Source organism: Pyrgilauda ruficollis, unplaced genomic scaffold (assembly GCF_017590135.1).
Source record: "Pyrgilauda ruficollis isolate IOZ18807 unplaced genomic scaffold, ASM1759013v1 scaffold37, whole genome shotgun sequence".
Lineage (NCBI taxonomy): Eukaryota > Metazoa > Chordata > Aves > Passeriformes > Passeridae > Pyrgilauda > Pyrgilauda ruficollis.
The window spans coordinates 4,588,375-4,607,294 of NW_024525156.1; the positions used below are offsets into that span (position 1 = coordinate 4,588,375).

Below are 18,920 nucleotides of genomic sequence, written 5' to 3' on the forward strand. Positions count from 1 at the left end.
ACACTGATCAGTATTCCTTTATTTTAAGAGTTTTAACTCAGAAGGTTAAAGATGTGACCTTTACTGGATGTATGAACAGTCAAAACACGGAAATAAAAAGGCTGAGATGTTAGCTCTGTAGCTGCCTCAGCCTTTTCAGTATTTCAGAGCTGATCTACAAAGTAACTCTTCCAACCATTAGCATACCACAGCAGCTATGCTTGCAGAAATACTGTCGATCCTCACCTCTCCTTGCTGTACCCAGGCTGACATAGAGGCAAGAATGCAAAGTATTCAGGGCTGAAAGAAGAGACAGTGTAATTCTCTGGTTTATTTCTTACGGCATCTATATAAAAAGAACAGAGTTGAGGGGCCAGTTTATTTGTCTTGTTTCAAGTTCAATTAAAAGCAAACCAAAACAATCCAAAATCCTTTGGAAGATGAACCATAAAATGAAGCACTGCTATCAGTAACTCAAGTTGAAATCTCTGCTGAAGATCTGAACACTTCATTGACCATGCAAGAAATTGTGGTGAACATACTCCTACATGAGAAATAATTAATAGCTCTTTCATGTGGTTTGGGTTTGGTTAGTTTATTGTGTACTTGTATGTGTACTTTGGCTGTTAGTCCTGAAAAGAGTCCAAAAATAAATTAATGACCTGCTTTTTCTGAATGACTTCCGGTCAGAAATATTAGGCTGTCACCCTCGTACCAGTTTCCCTTGCTCTGAAGTTAAGGGCATAGTTCGAGAATACAACTGCATCAAGCACAACTATCTTTTGCTAACAAATGACACTCTTGTTCTCTCATCCTCTCTCCACCCCCTCCTTAGTGCCAGCTCTGATCACAAAGTAAGCTAATTCAAAATGAACAATGAACTGCTGAAAACTATTACTTTTCTTCCAAGTGCAGTCTTCTGTGAATTAAAAAGTTAAATTGGCTCACTGATCAATATCAGGGATTGTGCAAAGCAGCAGGGAAAGGAATTAGCAGGATTATGGAGAGCAGGACCTCTCCTTTTGTCACCTTCTGCAGCAGCTAGTTCATTCAAGAAGTACCGTGCAGCTGCATTGGAGGGCTGCTCTAACTATGATTCCCTGATAGTATTTGGCTTTATGCACGGACAACTGTTCTCCATGCTGTTCTGCAGCCACATTAAGGGCTCTATTGAATGGTCTGGGGAGTCCTAGACTGCTGGAGTTTCTGGGGGTACCTCAGGAGAGGACACTTTATCCATATGGATGCTGAAGCTGCTCAAGGAAACAGGCAAATCTCTGGATTAAAAAGAGAACCATTATGGACATCATTCTGGGAGGCTGGCTCTTAAAGCCAATCTTCAGATCATGGTGCGTCTGTGTCTGATCCCGTTCCAATAGCAGTGTCCATTTCATTTAGTGATCACTGCATGCAAAACCCATCCCTTAGAGACACCCCTTGTCACTGGCACTGTCTCCCTGTCCTGTCCACAGTCCTGGACTCAAGCTCAATAAAAACTGAAGTACCCAGCGGAAATGTGGTGCTTTGCGGTGCTGTCTTGGTGCTACCAATCCAAGGAAAGCCTTCCCATGGTTATGGCACTGCATGGTGCTGCCTGGACACATCATCCAGGCCTCCCCTTTCCCCCGGGGAGTAGAGTGGCCCTGCCCAGCTCCACGCTCTCTGCTGCTCAGCGTCCCCAAAGGAGGTCTGCCTGCATGTGCTTCTCCCCTGAAGACAAGTCCCTTTAACCCACCCTTTTATTTTTGTGGGAACTGGGTGACACTTCTCCAAAGGGATGAGCTGTGTCATGGAGGGGTCAGACAATGCAGTATTTGTGAGAAACCAACACGGAGGCAGGGCTGCTGCAGCTGTGCCAGCCGCTCACGGAGATGAAGGGAAGACAAGTGAGAGGGAATCTCATGAATGTCTGTAAGAATCTGAAGGAAAGTTGTCAAGAGGATGGAGCCAGGCTCTTCTTGGCGGTGCCAAGCAATAGGACAAGAAGTAAAGGGCAGCAACTGATGCAAAGGAAGAACCTACCTAAACATGAGAAAGAACCTCTCTCCTGTGTGAGTGACCACACACTGGAACAGGTTGCCCAGAGAGGTGTCGAGTCTCCCTCACTGGAGATTTTCAAGAACTGTATGGACGCAACCGCGTGCCGCGTGCCCTGGGACGCGTCTGCTTGAGCAGCACGGAGGCTGGACTACTGTGGTCCCTTCCAGCCGGACCCATTCCGTGACTCTGGGAGTTACGGAGCCGCGGGCACGGCGCCGCGGCCGCCCCCGCCCGCCGCCGGGGCTGAGGCACGGCCGCCGCGCTCCGCGCCGGCGCGGCCGGGGGAGCATTCCCAGCTCCCGTCTCCCTCCCGCTTCCCGCGCATGTGCGGTTGCCAGGGCGGCCGTCTCCGGTGAAGGTTTAAAATCTGCGGGACATGCGCAGTGCCGGTTCTGGCCCTGGCGAGGGGGACACGCCACATTGGAACGGCGAGCGGAGCGCTCCGGGCAGCGCCGGGTACAGTTTGCGCCGCCTTCGCTTCCTCCCGAGCCGCGCTCGTCTCGCCCGGCTCTGCCTCCGGCCGCCCTGCCGCCCTCGCTCGCTCCCTCCTCCCCGCGACACATGCCGCTGCTGCCGGGCCGCTCCTAGCGCCGCTGCCGGGCCGAGCGAGCGAGGGAGCGGGCGGTGAGCGGGCGGCGGCGCGGAGCTCTGGCCGGGCAGTGAGGGACGGCGGCGGGCGGGCGTGGATGGATCCCCGCGTGGCCTGGATCCAGCCCGAGCAGAAAGGACCCGCGAATGCGCTGTGGATGCAGATCTGGGAGACCTCGCAGGGCGTGGGGGGCCGGGGCGGCGCCAGCTTCCCGCACTACCTCTGCCTCAACTCCCCGGCGCTGGACTCTGCCGCCTCTCCGCCCCGCGGGCACGGCTGCGTGCGGCTCGGGGCGCCCGGCGCCTGCTGCTCCTCTTCCTCGCCGCCGTCGCCTTCGCCTTCCCCGCCGGCCCTGCTGACCGGACTGGTGCCCGCTGTCCCCGGCGGCCCCGCGGCGGTGAACGGCGGCGGCGAGGGAGGGCGGCGGCTGCAGAAGTCGCCTTCCGTGTCTTCCTCGTCCTCTTGCTCGTCGGTGGAGTCCGGCACCGAGAGCCCCGGCTTCTCCTCCTCGGGATCGTGCAGCGGTGGCGGAGGCGGCGGCTCCTCCTCTTCCTCCGGCGGCCCCCGGGCGGTGGCGGTGGCTCCTCCCGGGCTGCTGGGCAGCGGGGCTGGACCCGGGGAGTTTTTTAACTTCCACGAGAACAAAGTGAACGCTGTGAATGGGCACCACCAGCCGCCGCACCCGGCGCGCAGCCCGCACCCGCCCCCGGCGTCTCCCCAGCAGCACCAGTACCACCCGGGCCGCAGGAAACGGGAGAATAAAGCCAGCACCTATGGGATGAATTACCTGCTCTCCGGCAGCCGCGGCGTCGCCGTCAACAACTCCCCCCACCAGCAGCGGCAGCCGCCTCAGCCAGCGCTGCAGAGCCCCGGCACCCCCTGGAAGACCAGGAAATACAGCCCGGGCGTGCAGGGGTGAGCAGCCGGGGCCCCGGGGGCTGCTGCAGCCCCAGAGGGAAGGGGGGCCTCGGCCGCCTCCTGCGACCCCTCCGGGAAGGGGGGCAGTGGGCTGGGATCACACGAACTCCTCTGGAGCAGGCCGCGGCAGGGAGGCCGATGGCAGGGGATGGCGGGGCACCAACCCGTGCCCTTTTGTAAATCATCTTGGTCTGTGCCGGCTGGGTGGTTCTTGGCCGAAGCAGCGATTCATGCAGTGTGAGGGAACCCGTAGATGTAAAGGGTTAGGCCTTACTTTGTAATAGGTTGAGAGGTGAAGTTGTGAGGCCATCATCAGAGGTCACCTACAATAATTAAAGCAAGGGTGTGTGCAGGATGCTTGTCAGAGCTACCAGGTCTCAATTCAGATTGTAAGGGGGAAGTGGAAGGCTTCCGTTCAGAGGAACTCAAAACCTTTGTGTTAATTTTTAAATGCCTCTGCTTAGGCTGCAGCAAGCTGGTTAGCTTGGGGAGTGTTAGCAACATCGCTTGAAAGGGAGGTGCCGAGTTCTGTCTGAGATAGACATGAAAGTCAGTGTAGTCTTAGAGCATTTCTCTCAAGTATGTTTTAGCTCTAGAATAAATTGAGCCAGCCAATACCCATACAGAAATCTTGTCTTTTTGAAGAGAACGTTTTTATGACGCTTACCCTGTCTTGTAAGCCATACCTTTCTCGTATGAATGGGCAGTTAGTAAGGCCGAGTATTCAGTTTGATCTGGTTGGCATGGAGAAGGGACTAAAATTGAACAAAGCGTGTCTGGGATGCTCTATGAGATTGCTTTATTTCACCTGTCAAATTTCATTCAGTCAAGGGGAAATGTTACTTTCTAAAGTTGAGGTTATTTTATTCTTGGAAAAAGTGCTAGCTGCATTGACTGACTGTAGCAGATTTCTGATGTCACTTCAAAAATAGTTTCTTGGAACATCCTAACATCAAGACCCTTGGATGCCTGTGAAATAAAGGCATTGCATATTTCTAGAGGGGAAATAGCTAAAGATAACAGGGTATGAGCTGGGGATTTTTAAGTGAAAGATTTAACTTAAGGACTTTAAGTGAGAGATTTAACTTAAGGTATCTTCTCTTTCATGTAGTACTGTCAGGTGCTGAGTATGTTAAAAGTTATGAAGCAGTATTAAAATACATTTTTAAAGTTATATTTTTGCAAACCATAACCTCAGGAGGGGCAGGACAAGACTTGTGACTGCTGCTTTGTAATTCCAGACTGACACTGAAAATTCAAATTTCTTACAGGAAGCTAGAATTTGAATCTTTAAGAGGTGTCTTGCAGTAGGACCTTTGAGTCCTATACTAAGAAGTTTGTATGTCTCAAGTTCCAATAGTATCCTTAAAATAGTGTGAAGTTTAATTTTTTTTGTTTTCGTAGAGATGTGGTGGAGCACTGAGTTAACTTTTTTATTTAAGTCATCTCAGTGTAAGTGAGGCAGATCTCCAGGAAGGTGGAGGAAGGAGCAGCCTGAGTTCACCCAGCAGGTCTATGGCAAATGGCAAACCTGTGAATCAAACCCAAGTGCTGCAAGTTCTGTCCTGTAGTTGTTAGGCAGCACCACCTATGCCATTCACGTATCTTTATTTTTCGTCTTCTGTCCTTCTGTTTTCTTTCAGCTTTTGTGTAATAGTGGCTATGCCACTCTTCAAGTATGAGTTTCTAGAGAATCTGTACGCAAAGAGATTGCTTAGCTGAGATTCAGTTGCGCTGTTCAGTTCTGTAGTGTAGGTAGTTCCTTTGCTGATGTGTTAATTTTTTTTGCTAAATATCTTTGAAACTAGAAGCTGTGTTTCCTGATCTTCTGTCAAAGATCTCTGTTACAAAAGTGGGACCTGATTCTGGCTGTGGGATCCCAGTAACTGCAGCATGTGTGATCCTGTAGTTCCAGAGCGTTCCTTAAAGTACCAGAGAACTAACTAGTGCTGAAGGAGAGCATGAATCTTGAAACCATAGACCTAAATATGACAAGCAGTTTCTGCCTTAAAGTTTGAGTTCTGCTGCCCAAGGTGAATCTTGAACAAGTGTATATTCTTAAACAATTTCCTCTTTAGTGTTAGTAATTTTTTAGCAAGTGCTTGCATTATTGAAATAAGAATATTTTCACTGATGGATTTCGGTATCTATCTTCTGCAGTAATTCCTGTTCAGTGGTGAACTTAACTTTCTCCTGAAGCCTGGCTGGTGTGTTATTTGGCAATTCTAATGAAAATGCACTGAAAAGGCTGGGATGGGAACAGATCCCTGCAGGAGTTTCTTCTGGGTCCCTTATGCTCCTTTAGTTGCCTGCTGTTCCCTGGAACTGTCAGCCGGTTCCTGAAGTATCTCTTTGATAACTCATCATCTGTTGACAGAGCATCTTCACTGTTGCCGTCCTGGTATATGCAACTGTTGGAAAACGTGGTCCTGAAAATCTTTAGCTGCAGTCTGGTTTGGCTGTTGATTAGAGGAGGAAGGACTTGATCATAGGTGCTCTTACGCTTACCCTGTACATGAATGGTGGAGCTTACTCTGCTGGAAATGTTGTTCCTTGAACAACACTTTTCTACAGCAAGCTGAGATTTCCAAGTGATACGCAGTGGCTCACAGTGTTACTGTATTGTCTTCTGGTAACAGAGTAAGCAGGGTAATCTCTGTTAGCCCCCTCCCAGGCTGCAGTCGTACTTCTGATGAATTGTGTGCTTTGAAGCAGTACTGTGCTCCTGCTTTCTCACTCAGAGCTGAGGATGGTCTGTAGCACTGCAAGTCATTGTTTTATTCATGCTGCTCGTAGTCAGTGGCTTTGTGATGGTAGGGGTGATGATGTTTAGGAATACTGTACAAATGCTTTCCTCTGTTTTATATACATAATTCATTTTTTTCCAGTGGCCTCATACTTCCACCACTTTGATAGCAGCATTTGATACTTTCAGCACTTTGATAGCAGTCTTTGTAAAGGAAATTTTTCCCATAAACCACAAGTGTGAAAAGCTATGTTTGATTACATTTCATCCTATAGCTGTTATTTTGGATGTCCTAGATTGTCCCATGTCGTGCTTTTAAAAGAATTTTGGAAGGTAAGGAGTGAGGAGATTGAAGCCATAATTTATTCCAGTGCTTCAACAGAGTGATTAATGTAGCAACAGTGTAAATTCCTATGTGCCTGGGTTTAGTTTAGGACTACAGATGACTAAATGTTTGGTTTCAGATGCAAGGCAAAGAAGTATCCTTTATTATTATGAGGTTAATGCAAGCTGTTGTGACTGATGTTCAAAAGTGCTTGTTATTTCCTGGTACTGTAAAGTATCCTCTTGTGTGTAAAACTACATCTAGCCTCTTACTAGAGTGTGCATTCTTTGTTCAGCAAATACCTTCTGTTTCTCTAAAGTCAGTATCTTAAATATATCTGAGTAATTTAAGCATCCAGAGAGTTTAGAAGTGCTCAAGTATTACTTCAAAAGATGGCATTGAGCTATTCTAAACTTTTTACTAAGGCTTCTCCTGCTTTTGTTTGGATGCACAGCTAATGGAGTGGTTTCTCTGAAGATGTAGCTAATAGCTTGTGGACAGTATAAAATTACCTCAGATTTAATTATTTTATTTCTTAATATGAATTTAACAAAGTAAGTAAAAAATTAAAGCATTTTAAACAATATGAGTATGTACTGCTTAATACTTTCAACTAAATGTTCAGTCTAATTGTAGATGTTGAATGAGATTAGTGTGAAATACCTGGCATATCTGCTTGGCACATTACAGTGCTGTGCAGAAACAACAGAACTGGCTTCTTGAGTGTTAGTTTGGGTACCAGAACTGTTATGATACGTTGGGATGGTTTTCTGCCTGGGTTAATTAGTGTTGCACAGTGTCTGATGACCTCCCACATTCATTTTTCCTCTTATATAGCTGTTGTATTTAACTCTCTTTTGATAATGACAAACAAGTTCTGCCATAGAGTAAAAGAGCACCAAGACCTCCACATTTCCTTATGCTGAATGAGGATTCAGGGCAGCATTCCCTAATAGCTACCACAGGTACTTGGGGAGAGTTCTCATAAGCAAGGTAAGCTTATGACAGTGCTTCTACAGAAGACTTGTTCCAGTCTTCACCAGTTTGCAGCTGAATGATATTGTGCACAGAAAGTGATGTCTAGAGATACAGTGGTGCACCTCTATGCTAAACTTATATTAGATCATCTTTATTTCTTCACCTCTATGCAGTGTTTCTAATTCCAGTCTTACAGCATATTTTTTGCATTTTTTGATATATTTCAGAACTTTAACTAAGATAAATTTAATTACAGTTTAGTGAAATGCACTATTAAAAATCCATTGCATTCAGGGCATAGCTGCGGCTGCATGTTTGTCAACCCTTTCTTCTTATTATCCTGCTGTCAGAGCTGTCAGATACAAATTAATGTGTGGGCATGCCACATTGTCAGACCCTTCTGCAAATTTTGCTTTCTTGTACTTTGAGCTGAAAGAATGTAGACTTTGGAAATGCTCTGAAGCCTTTACTGTCTGCAGTGAGATGTCCAGCACTTGTTAGGGCTTTAGGGGCCTCCCGAGGGTGGTTATTCTTAACTTCTCCCTGCGCTTAGCAGTGCTGTCTTGCTCTAGTAAAGAATCAGCACAGTGGGCTGTGCTTCACCCACACTGCTGCCCAGTCCCTGGTGTCTGCTGTCTGTGGTGCTAGGTGGACGCCTGCAGTGGAAGTGTTGATGTAGGAGGCAGGTCTCGCTGGCATGTTACACTCAGTTCTTGTTTTGCTTGACTATAGGGTCAGGGTAGAAGTAAGCAGTGTATGCTGGAGTGTATGCAAGGAGAAGTGTGGAAGTAGTTACCTGTTAGTCATAGTAAATTTCTGGAGAGAGCATCAGGATGTAGGTAAATGGATTGTTTTCATGCCTGAAACTTGGTATGAAGGGAAGTTCCAGGGTAGCTGCTGGATGAATTGTCCAGAAGAACAGAACATCTGTTTTCTTCTGTGGTCAAGTAAGTTGCCTTGGTAAAGCACAAAATTTCCACGCAAAGTGGGTACGTAGTGTAGAGTTAGAGACTGATGCTGTGGGGAGTGAACGAAAGGAATGTTTTGGCAGCAGTAGGCTCCAGAGTCACCAGAGGTACTAGAGGTCAGAAAGGCTGAGCTACAGTAGTAAAACATAAGGAGGCCTTGCATGACAGGTGCTCTCATCTGTGTGTAAAGGAGAATGGGACATGTTTGGACCAGTTTAATCCTGGCATCAGCTTCATGGTGTTTTTGCTAGTTGTTAGGCTTTGGCAGCAGAGACAGCTGGCACCAAGAACATCAACAGCTGTACTGGGTGAGAGACCCTGAGAGACCAGTGCCAAATATTGGGAAAAGAATACATCAACATGAGCTTGTGGTGATATTTTCTGGAAGCATCTGCCAGCTTTAAATTATTAGTGGTTCTTGGACTACATGGGTTGTAGACAGTGCATTGTTATGCTTATTGTAGATTTTGTGTATAATGTGTCTTGCCTTGATCTTTTATGATCTGGGGTTACCAGATGACCTGTGGGAAGATGTTCCTCGGTAAAGCTGTTGATTATGTAATGATGGTTTTTTTTTCTATCCTGAGGCTGTCACTAGGATTGTAGTGGCTGCCAGTTGCAGGTCTGTGCATTACAGAGGCAGGCCGTGAGTGCTTTTTGCAGGGGATTTGGAGGAGGGGGGAGGTTGAATCACATGACTGTTGTTTGTTTTCTAGTCTTTTAAATCATTTCTTGTATTGAAACTGTTTCCAGCCTCTAGATGTTTATCTCCTCTGTATGCTTTGCAGTCCCTGCTTTATCTTTGGGACTCATGAACCATACCTGTGTGTGATAATGTCACAGTATTCCTGCATCTTGGGTTATCTTGTTCTATCTTGTACTCTGTCTCCTTATTACTAACATGGGACTTGTCTGGTGTTTTTGTGCTTGGAGGCTTCACCTGTGATCTTCCTTTAATATGGAAGCTGAGAGTTTCAGCTGCTTGTTTCCTGTTTAAAACATTTCTTTATCTGTATGAAGGGTCTTTCCCCTCATTCCATGTCAGCTTAATTTCTTCATGAGCCTGCATAAGGGTGTATGGGGCCATTGTCAAATGCCATTTGGAAATCCAAGAAAATAACAGATTTTCCTGTGTGGTTCTCTGATTCTTCCAAGTAGCTCTGAATGTTGTTCTTTTTTTTTTTTTTTTTTTTAAGACACTACTTCCATTCATGATATTAGTTATATTAATTAGTATCTTGATATAGTCATATCAAGAATATAGTCATATCAAATGAATATAGCTATTCATTTATTGCATTGATTCTGCTTTTGACCACTTTGAATGTCAAAGCTAATTCTTTTAAATGAAAAAAAAAGAATGATAACTACTTATTGTTCTGGTACAAATGCAGTATCTAGTGAGTATGACTTTTGGTGAATACTGAATTACCAGGAACAGGTTTTGCTGTGAAGTATTTTCTATTAAAAAGTTTGGGACAAGTTCTTCCTTCATAGTTGTGGATCAGGGAAGTCTCTGAGGAATTAAAAAAAAAAAATTAAATACTAACTTTACATATCATGCATTTGGATCACTTAACTTTTTCTTTACTGATAATTTAAGTCATTTAACAGAAGCAGGTTTTTGTGCTCTTGAACTAGTTTAGCCATTCTCAGTCATAGCTTTACATCTTGTTAAGTTATTCCTCATAATAATTTTTGATATCCTTAATCTTCCAATCCTCTTTTCCTGCTTTGTACATGACTTAAGGATTTCTGGAGACATCTTCTGATGGAATCCTATGACAAAGTATTAAAAGCTCTTTTTTTCCCCTAAAACCTGGTTAGTGATGCACACTAAACAACCAGTGTGGTATCTTTAGAAGACTGAAACACATTGTTCTTTTGGTTATGATTTTGAAGGCGCTTCCTCTATTATAAGGAAAACTGCAGCAGTACTTAAATCCAGAAAGTACTTTTCTAGCTTTTTTTTTGCCTTGCAGAGGTGCTGACTTTGAATGTGAAGGGTTTGTTGCCAGTAGTGCTTTGATGGGTGCATTTTGAGTTAGAGTCTGCTGCTCAGAATTACATCAAGAGTTGCTTCTCTTTAATGTTTCAGTGGCTAACCTGATGTAATGCATACCTGATCTACGTGGGCTAAATTAGTCTCTCATCACTAATATGTTTCTGCTGTTGCAGTCTGATTTGTCTGGGATGTTAATCGCTTGCTATCTTTGAGCATTTGGAAAAGAATGGTATTAAGACAGGAATTTCAGGGTTTAGTGCTTCTATTTATTGGCATAGCAAGCTTGCTGATTCAGTCCCAAAGTTTAATATATGGCATTCTCCTTCACTGGTGCAACAAAATGATTGTGATGTTTTCTTGGTGGTGTAGGGAGGTCCATCAGTCCAAGTCAGGAGTAATGCACTTCAGAAGCTTATGTAGCAGATCTACATTGCTGTGTATTTAATTGGAAAGGTACATCTGCTTATTTTTATATTTTTTTATGATGCAGCTTTTTCAGAGCCCATCCAGCCATTAATAAGGTATTTGGTTGAGTTTTATTGGATTGATATAGTTTGCAAAAATATTTTAGTTTCTGGTTTTCTTCAAAATGCAGACACATTCTGTTACTTGGGTCTGGAAATTTGCAGTGTAAATCAATCCAACAAACTTAGTTTTTGAGTGCATCAACTGTCAAGGTGTTCTTAAGAGGTAGAATCGAACTGGCAGGGAACTTGGTCTGAAGGTAGGATGGGCTCTGACTTGCATGACTCTGGGGCAAAGAGAAAGCTTAGAGAGGAAATAAGAACAATATGATCTCTTGTGGAAAATGTACAGTGCATTTTATAAACTACTCTTTGTTCTGTGGATGAGAACAAATTACTTTTTTCTTCCAGTCTCTCCTGTGTAGCTAACTTGCAAAGTAAGCACAATTCTTATTTGAGTTTGGTATTTAGGATACCTGTCTATAAAACGTTTCAGAGCTCTGATTCATAAGTACTGTATAGTTGGGTTTTTTTTTTATTCTGCCAGTCATTGTAGTTTGCTGCCTTCCATACAATTACAGTGACAAAGTTAATTGCTGTCTGAATAATGTAGAAGAATGAGACTGATTTGGTGCAGCAGTATGGTCTGTGAATGTAGCACTGTGTTTTCATAGTTTCTCTCATCTGTAAGCTTAGAACATTGCATAGGGCGTACAGCAGTAGCAGTGATGCCTGAGCCTTACTGGTGTTGAGGAGGGCTAATATACACAGGTAAAGGCATCTGATGGGTCATGTGAGTGGGAATGTGAAGAATTGTAATTGGTCTCTTCTTGGTCATAGCTGTGTTTTAGCCCCTTTTGCAGATGTCTTCATCTTAGATCATACTGGGAGAAGTCTGTCTCAGAATGCATTCTTGCTTTCACACACTCTGTCTGTGTGTGTGTGTGTGTATATATGTATATATGGATATTTATCTCCTCCTTTATTTCACTGAGCTGTGTTCTTTAGTTTTAGACTGTAAGAGTGATTGACTGATTGCAACTATTGAATGCATTTGATTGTTGTAGTGTGAGATTTCACCTGCATTTTCGTGATAATGAAATTGTGCTTTGCCCTAGTCATAGGTGAAGGTATAGTTCAACAGATTTCCAAAATATGTGCAGTGACTGACGTGCATTTCATAATTTAGTCTTGAGACAGTGAAGTCACACACGTTTTGGGATTCCTGTTTCATTGAAGGAATGTATTCTATGACTTGTAACCTTTATTTCTTTACCTCCATTTTCTACACATCCCTAGTATTAGACCCCCATGCTTTAACTGTGGCATCTTTCCTTTTATAAGGGTACTTGGATGATGTGTTAGCCTTTAGCTAGAAAAATACTGAGTAAAGAGTATGTTTTTAAAAAGTGTTAGTTGTTCCACATAAAAGATGCAATCATGTTTGTACTGTTCCTTTAGAATAAATTAATGTGCTTAGTAGTGTAGTCATGTTGAAAAGGAACCGGATGCTTACTTAAGGGAACAAAGTCTCTGTAGGTTTTAATTTACCTTCTAGTTTGTTGATGATGGTTGAGAATTTCTTTTCATTGCATTGAAATTAGTCCTTAAAGTAATAAGTCAATCTTATGTATAATAATGTTTGCAGTAAATGAGTAAAATGGATGATCTCCTTTCTTAGAAACCTGCCTTTCAGGAAAAACATTGCAAAAGTCTGAGAATGTCACCTGAGTGTTATGTTAACCTAGAGGCTAGAAGAGTGCCTTTCCTTAAACAGTAGAAGGGATAATTTTTTGATAAACAGAAGATGTTAATTTTGTTGTTAATTTTTGCTCAGCCTGTAAGTAGCAGATGCTTGCTGTGCTTAGCATTAATAACATCAGTAAATGGTAGGTTCCTCCAGGCTGTTAAAATTAGCAACCTGAATAATCTAGCAAGTACAAGTAGCTTCTCTTCTTCATTCCTGTGTTCTAATCTTTGCCATCTTATATTAGGTAAGAGTACAGTTATAGCTTACCAACAAGTTTCTTTCCCATTATTCCTATAAATACAGTAAAGCTGTCTTGTGAAAAAGTTGATTAAAAGGCTTACATTTGCTAGTGAAGTAATACAATAGGCATCTTAAAATGTTACAGGAGATTGCTAGGTGCTGTGATGCTGTTGAGAATCCAGATTCTTTAAGAAGCCCGAAGGATATTGAGAAGACTGACTTGTCTATACGTTGAGGGAAGTTCTATGAAAAAAAAAGAGGAGCTAGGATCTTGTATCTGCATGTACATCATGTGCTGCATATGGCAATTGTGTTCCTAACGGTTAAAATAATGTCAAAGTCCTGACTTAAAAAGTGCTTATGAAAATCATAGAGGGTACGTGGACAAAATACTTAAGTAAGAACTATCCCTGTATTGGCTTGCTGACTCTTCCAAGGTTATCTGTTTTTTTCAGACACTGCATTATTCTTTCAGCTAGTAAGAAGGTATACTGGGATTAGTCTTGAAAAGCATACAGGATCTTGTTTTATGTACATGAGTTGGGGTTTTTTTGTGACACCGTTCCAATAACTTTATCTGAGCAAAGGTGTTTACAAAAATGCAAACTACTGTAATATTAAATTTTAAAAAAGCATCTGTTTTGAGAAGCTTCTTCAGGTGTAAAGCAGAAGGTAGACTGCTACAGTGGTTGTACTGCCATATGCTGACTGTGAGTATAGCATTGATTCTTATCCAGAAGGACATAGACAAGAAGAAGTAGAAACTGTTGAATTAAGGAATCTGGAAAGAGCAAGCAAAATAGAAGTCTTTTAAGACAGAGGGTTGAGAACTGGTTTGCCAAATGCATTAAGACCTGAAAGTCTTGCACATCAAAAGCAAGAAACTTGCCAGAGTGAGTAGGACTCAGAGAGAGATGTGAAAGGGCACACGGGGGAACACAGACCATGTAGTAAGGACTAAGTGAACTAATTGCTTTCTGTCAGAGAAGGACTTCAGAGACTTAAAGCTTTGACTCCAGGCAACTGCAATTTTAAATTTCAGTACGAGTTTAAATTCAGTCAGCAGAATAATACCAGTTATACACCCACGTCTTGTGGTATATGCCAATGAATTCCACTGGAATTAGCCGTGAGTATGGCTTGAACTCTAAATGAGCCTTGATATCTAGACCTCTGCTCTTGTCCTGTGCAGACTGAAGCATTAAACCAAGTACTGCCTTGTCAGTGTGAAGTAGAAAATATTAACCTGACTTCATATTAAAGAGCAGATGAGGGAAGGACATGTAGACTAGTGATGAGTGATACTCTTCTGAGTCTTTCATAGCATGATTAACAATTGTGACTGTGTTAACCATTGGAGGAGAGGCTCAGTGGGGCATCGAAGTGAGAGTACTTGTGTGTTGGCTGTTTTCCTGAGCTCACTGATGCACTGCGGCTGCTTTTGAAAGGCTGTGCTGTGTGTGGTAGAGGTGGGGACGGTTCCCCTTTTATTTTTTTCCCTAATACAGGATGGCTACTGTAAATGCATTTTTTCCCCAGAAATGTCTAGATCTCCTGGTTGGATGGGGCTGATGCCATAAAACACAGAACTTCTTGCATGACCAAACATAAAGAAAGGGTCTAGTACATGTTGTGATTAAGTTTGGTCTTTCTCACAGGTCTCATTTTCGTGAAGGATTCATTGTTAATCCATATTCCTGTGTTCAGTTTGATAGCACAACTTCTGGATCTTTTTTTCAGAAGAATGTTTGAGATTCTTTTTGAAGACTTGTTAGAAACCAGACATTTACAGGTTGGCTGGGTTAGTGCTTAGAAATAACCAAAGGAAAGGATAAATTATTTACTTTATAATGAGGGAAAGTTACAAATAGAAGTACTCAATAGTACTCAGAACTCAAGTTGCGAGAAGTACTGTTGCTCGATATGTTCATAAATACCTGGAGGGAAGGATCGAGTGAGAAAAGGATAGAAAGGATAATAGAAAGCTAGAGCTGACTGCAGACAGACACAGTGGGAGTTCATTGTTCATTGGGTTATAAAATTGCTGGTAAAATTAGATTCTAGTAAATATAGAATCATGACTGAAGAAAAATAATTCAGGCTGAATGCACACAGTGAGCGGGCTCTATGTTGATAGTTTTGTTCAGAAAACACCTTGAATCTCCGTCATTGTGGTTTCTTCTAAAGAGCAGCTGTGTGCTCAGGTACCCTCAAGCAGCAATATTCCCAAGTGTAGGGACAATAAAATGAAAACAGGTGTGTGTCCTGGACTGAAAGGCAGCATGGCGTGTTGACTCTGTGTGTGTTTCTGCCCACCTGTCAGAAAACGTGGTGCAAATTGAAAACGAGCCGAAAAAGGTTAGCAGTGATCAAACTTTGGACTTCCTCTTGTCAAAGGAGACAAAAACCCATGAGAATTAGTAGCTTGGAAAACTCCTGGTGGATAGAGATAAATGGATTGAGAACCTGAGAAGTCTTGTGTTTTGAGACGCACTGCCAGTAACAACTTTTTTTTGCCCCAGGAAAAAACATCAGATAAAATCATTACCAGGCAGCAGTTTAAAATAAAAAACTCTTTATTCTGATGCATACTTAAATTCTCATTGCATGCCACAAATAACAAAGCAGAAATGGACTAAAAGACCTGGAAAAAATCTATGGAATGAAGTTCTTTGAGCTAATAGGTATCAGCTTGGGATTCACCCTGAATGTATGCCAGATGAAATTACTGGAGGCTTGGAAGGATGGCTGCCCCTTTGCTTTTCTTGCCTTTTCTTGCTTTCAGCCTGTATTTGCCTACTGCAGATTATTATAGGCTGAAGAACAGGAAGTCTTTAGGCTGTCCCCATTGCTGTTAGGTGTATTTAGGTATTTTATTCATTGGTCTTTTTGTCTTGGAAAGGTAGGAAAAAAACATACTTTCTATAAATGAAACAAAATAAGATCATGTTAGTTTGTATTTTCTGTCTTGCTGTAAAATTTTGGAATCACGTGGATTCATCAGCAAATTGAAACGTTAGTTAAATCTGCTGTGTAGTTAAATGTTCAGTTGTGGGTTCAAGCTCAGTTTAAGAAAAGAGGGCAAACAGTAATTCAAAATATTTATGCTTTTTGGAAGTATGTTTGAGCTTTGCTGCAAAAATCTCTTTGTGTATGGGAAGGAATACTGGCAAAAGTTAGGCATGTGGTATCTTGGAAGTTACCTGCTAACAAGGAAGTTCCTGAATAAAATGAATTGTGAAAATCTCAGATGAAGAGTTGAGCTCTACTAGAGAGGTATGAAATTTTCCTTTTGGAAGGCTAAGTATATAAACTATAGATTGTAGTGAAATGCTGTCCTAAACCCTAAAATCAATGTTGACTAGATACATTTTGGAGTTAGACAGAAATCTTAGAAATACGTCAACATCAAAAAGATGTTTTGGAAAAATGTCACAGTGGTAGTTATTTGCATTTTTGTTTGGCGTGGCTTGATGCTTTTCCATTGAAGGCAAACATGACATTCACCTGAATACTCAAATTTGGCAGCAAGAGTTCTATAGTACTGGTAGATGTGAAACAAAAGGGCTTAATAGGTGATTGAGGTTCCAATGTCAAGACTCCTTATGTAACATTGGTATAAAAATACACTTGAGAATATATTCAACATTCTCACTTTGAGTTGAGTTGGAAGGTCACTTTCTATGTGGATGAATGGCTAATGAAGGGCCTGAGTGTCAAAGTGTATGTTTTTACAAGAACAAGAAATACTCAAATGTCCTTTCTATTGTCCTCTACAAAATCTCACTAATGCCAGTGGCCTGTTTGCAGTCCATGTAAACTGCTACATACACAGAAGTAAGAACTGCTGGAAGAATAAATGCTTGAAGACTTTGGTTGGTCTTGTGCTGCTTCAGATTTGCATCATTATATAGTTTTTAAGACTCAGCCTTGTTTTTTAAAGAAAAGAATCATTAAGAATCAGGAATTGAATTTGGCCTTCACTGCTGAGCCAGTAAGAAATTTAGTAAATGTCTACTAGAGTTAGTGTTCTGAGCTCTTTGATTCAAGGATGATATTAAATAAAACCTATGGCATGTTTCTAGTAAAATTTATTGTCATAGTTAAATAGTTCAATTGCCACTTTAATTGATCCTACTTTCTCCATTAGACTACATGAAGAAATCATTGACTTCTATGACTTCATGTCCCCTCGTCCTGAAGAAGCAGCTATGAGAAGAGAAGTGGTAAAAAGGATAGAAACTGTCATCAAAGATCTTTGGCCTACCGCTGATGTGAGTGTAGCTTCAGTTGTGATTTGCTTCTCCAGTTAATTGTAGAGCTTGGTTCACTTAACCTTGCTGTCATCTTTCTTTTAGGAATGAACAGGTGACTCTTCAAGTTTAAGGCAATTGACTTAATATCACAGTTCTTGCAGTATTTGGAAATTTATTTTAAAAAGTGGGGAAATTTCAAACCTAGATTTTGGGTTAATGAATTGTACTGAATGTTTTTTCATTTTGAGAGCTGGGAATGTGAAGCTTTTAGTAGTGCCTTTCTTAAAGTAAACACTTATTAAATTGATTGTCTCAGTACAATTTAATTTTGAATATTCAAGTGAGACTGACTACCGATATATCCATTTCTGCAAAGAGTCCTGAATGTGTGGATATTTTAAAATCAAAATATTTTATGAAAGAGTAATTAAATGCAGATTTTTTTTTTTTTACTCTTCATGAATTTGACATTCAAGTAATTGCTTTAGCCCTGCTGTAGTGGGAAAATTGCACTCCCTGAGATACATTGCAATCTAAGCTGGTGTAATTTCAAACACTTTGTTGCCCAATTAATAAGTCTACTTATTCAAAAAGAATGTGTTCTAAATTGTATTTCTAGCATCACCTTTGTGATTGCCAGATTGTAGCATTGTCATTAGCCACCAGAAAAATGTCTCAGACAATGGTGATTTCATAGCCTTCCATGGCAGACAGTGAGGGCTCAGGCTACAGCACTGAGCCAAATATACTGCAAAGCTTATCTGCTTCATCCTCACCCATGTTTCTCCTTCATAGTGAGATTTTTCTACCTTGTGGAAATTGATATAAACACTGAAAAGGGCCTGTGTTGCCTGGCAAAAAACTAAGTGAGCTTGTGAATTGGGCTGTTCTGTATCAGAGAGGGAAGAACATCTCAAGTCTTTAGATGGGAAGCTCACTGAAAGTATTTGATGTGGTCTGTGGATGTATCTTCGTTATGCCTGCTTTTCCACACACAAACACCTACTGCTACTTCATAGTTGTTTTTGACAGTAAAATCTGTAGTACTCATATTTATCTGAATGATATGTTTAAATGTACTTGCTGGTTTTTAAACATAAAAATTTGGAAAAAAATTCCCTTAAACTGTTTCAGTTTCAGTAAAGCTGTCCTGTAAGGAAAGGAAGGAGCAGGAGGGAAGGAAATTGATAAAAGCTTGTATGTCTGTCAAACTGGAAATAAGTAATGAAAATGACTTGCTTAAATTTATTCCCTGGTAGCTGGATTGGTAGTTGTTTCATGGTAAAGAAGCCAAATTTCCTCTAAGAAAAAGTGTGCTTGTACAGAGGGTATGTAGTAAAGTAGCTTTTTTACTGGCTATATCCTTAACAACTGGAGAAAAATCTGAAGTTTTGTGAAAGTAAAAGGAAGTGATTATTCATAATTGCAAGATGTTTTCCTGCTGTGTTCTTTTCAGGTCCAGATATTTGGCAGCTTTAGTACAGGGCTTTATCTTCCAACTAGGTAAGTAATAGTTTACTTTTGTCTTCTTTTAGAGAAATGGTAAATTTCAAAGAGGAGTTGAGACTAGAATGTGCAAATGTGTCAAACTTTCAGTAAAACTTCTATATTTCATGTGACAAAGGGAAGAGCTTTTGAACTTTGAGATTTGTGATAAGTATT

General features: G+C 41.9%; 1 protein-coding gene across 4 annotated transcripts in view; it reads left to right on the forward strand.

Moving 5' to 3' along the window:
- Positions 1-2,394: 2,394 nt before the first annotated feature.
- Positions 2,395-18,920, forward strand: part of TENT4A (terminal nucleotidyltransferase 4A) — a 59,073-nt gene continuing 42,547 nt past the window's right edge. The window contains exons 1-3 of one of the 4 annotated variants that reach the window (XM_041475984.1): positions 2,395-3,523; positions 17,153-17,276; positions 18,715-18,761. In XM_041475984.1, the coding sequence (XP_041331918.1) occupies positions 2,706-3,523; positions 17,153-17,276; positions 18,715-18,761 (989 nt within the window). In that variant the 5' untranslated portion in view covers positions 2,395-2,705. The remainder of the gene's footprint in view (positions 3,524-17,152; positions 17,277-18,714; positions 18,762-18,920) is intronic. The other 3 variants (XM_041475983.1, XM_041475986.1, XM_041475985.1) reach the window with 3 other exon arrangements.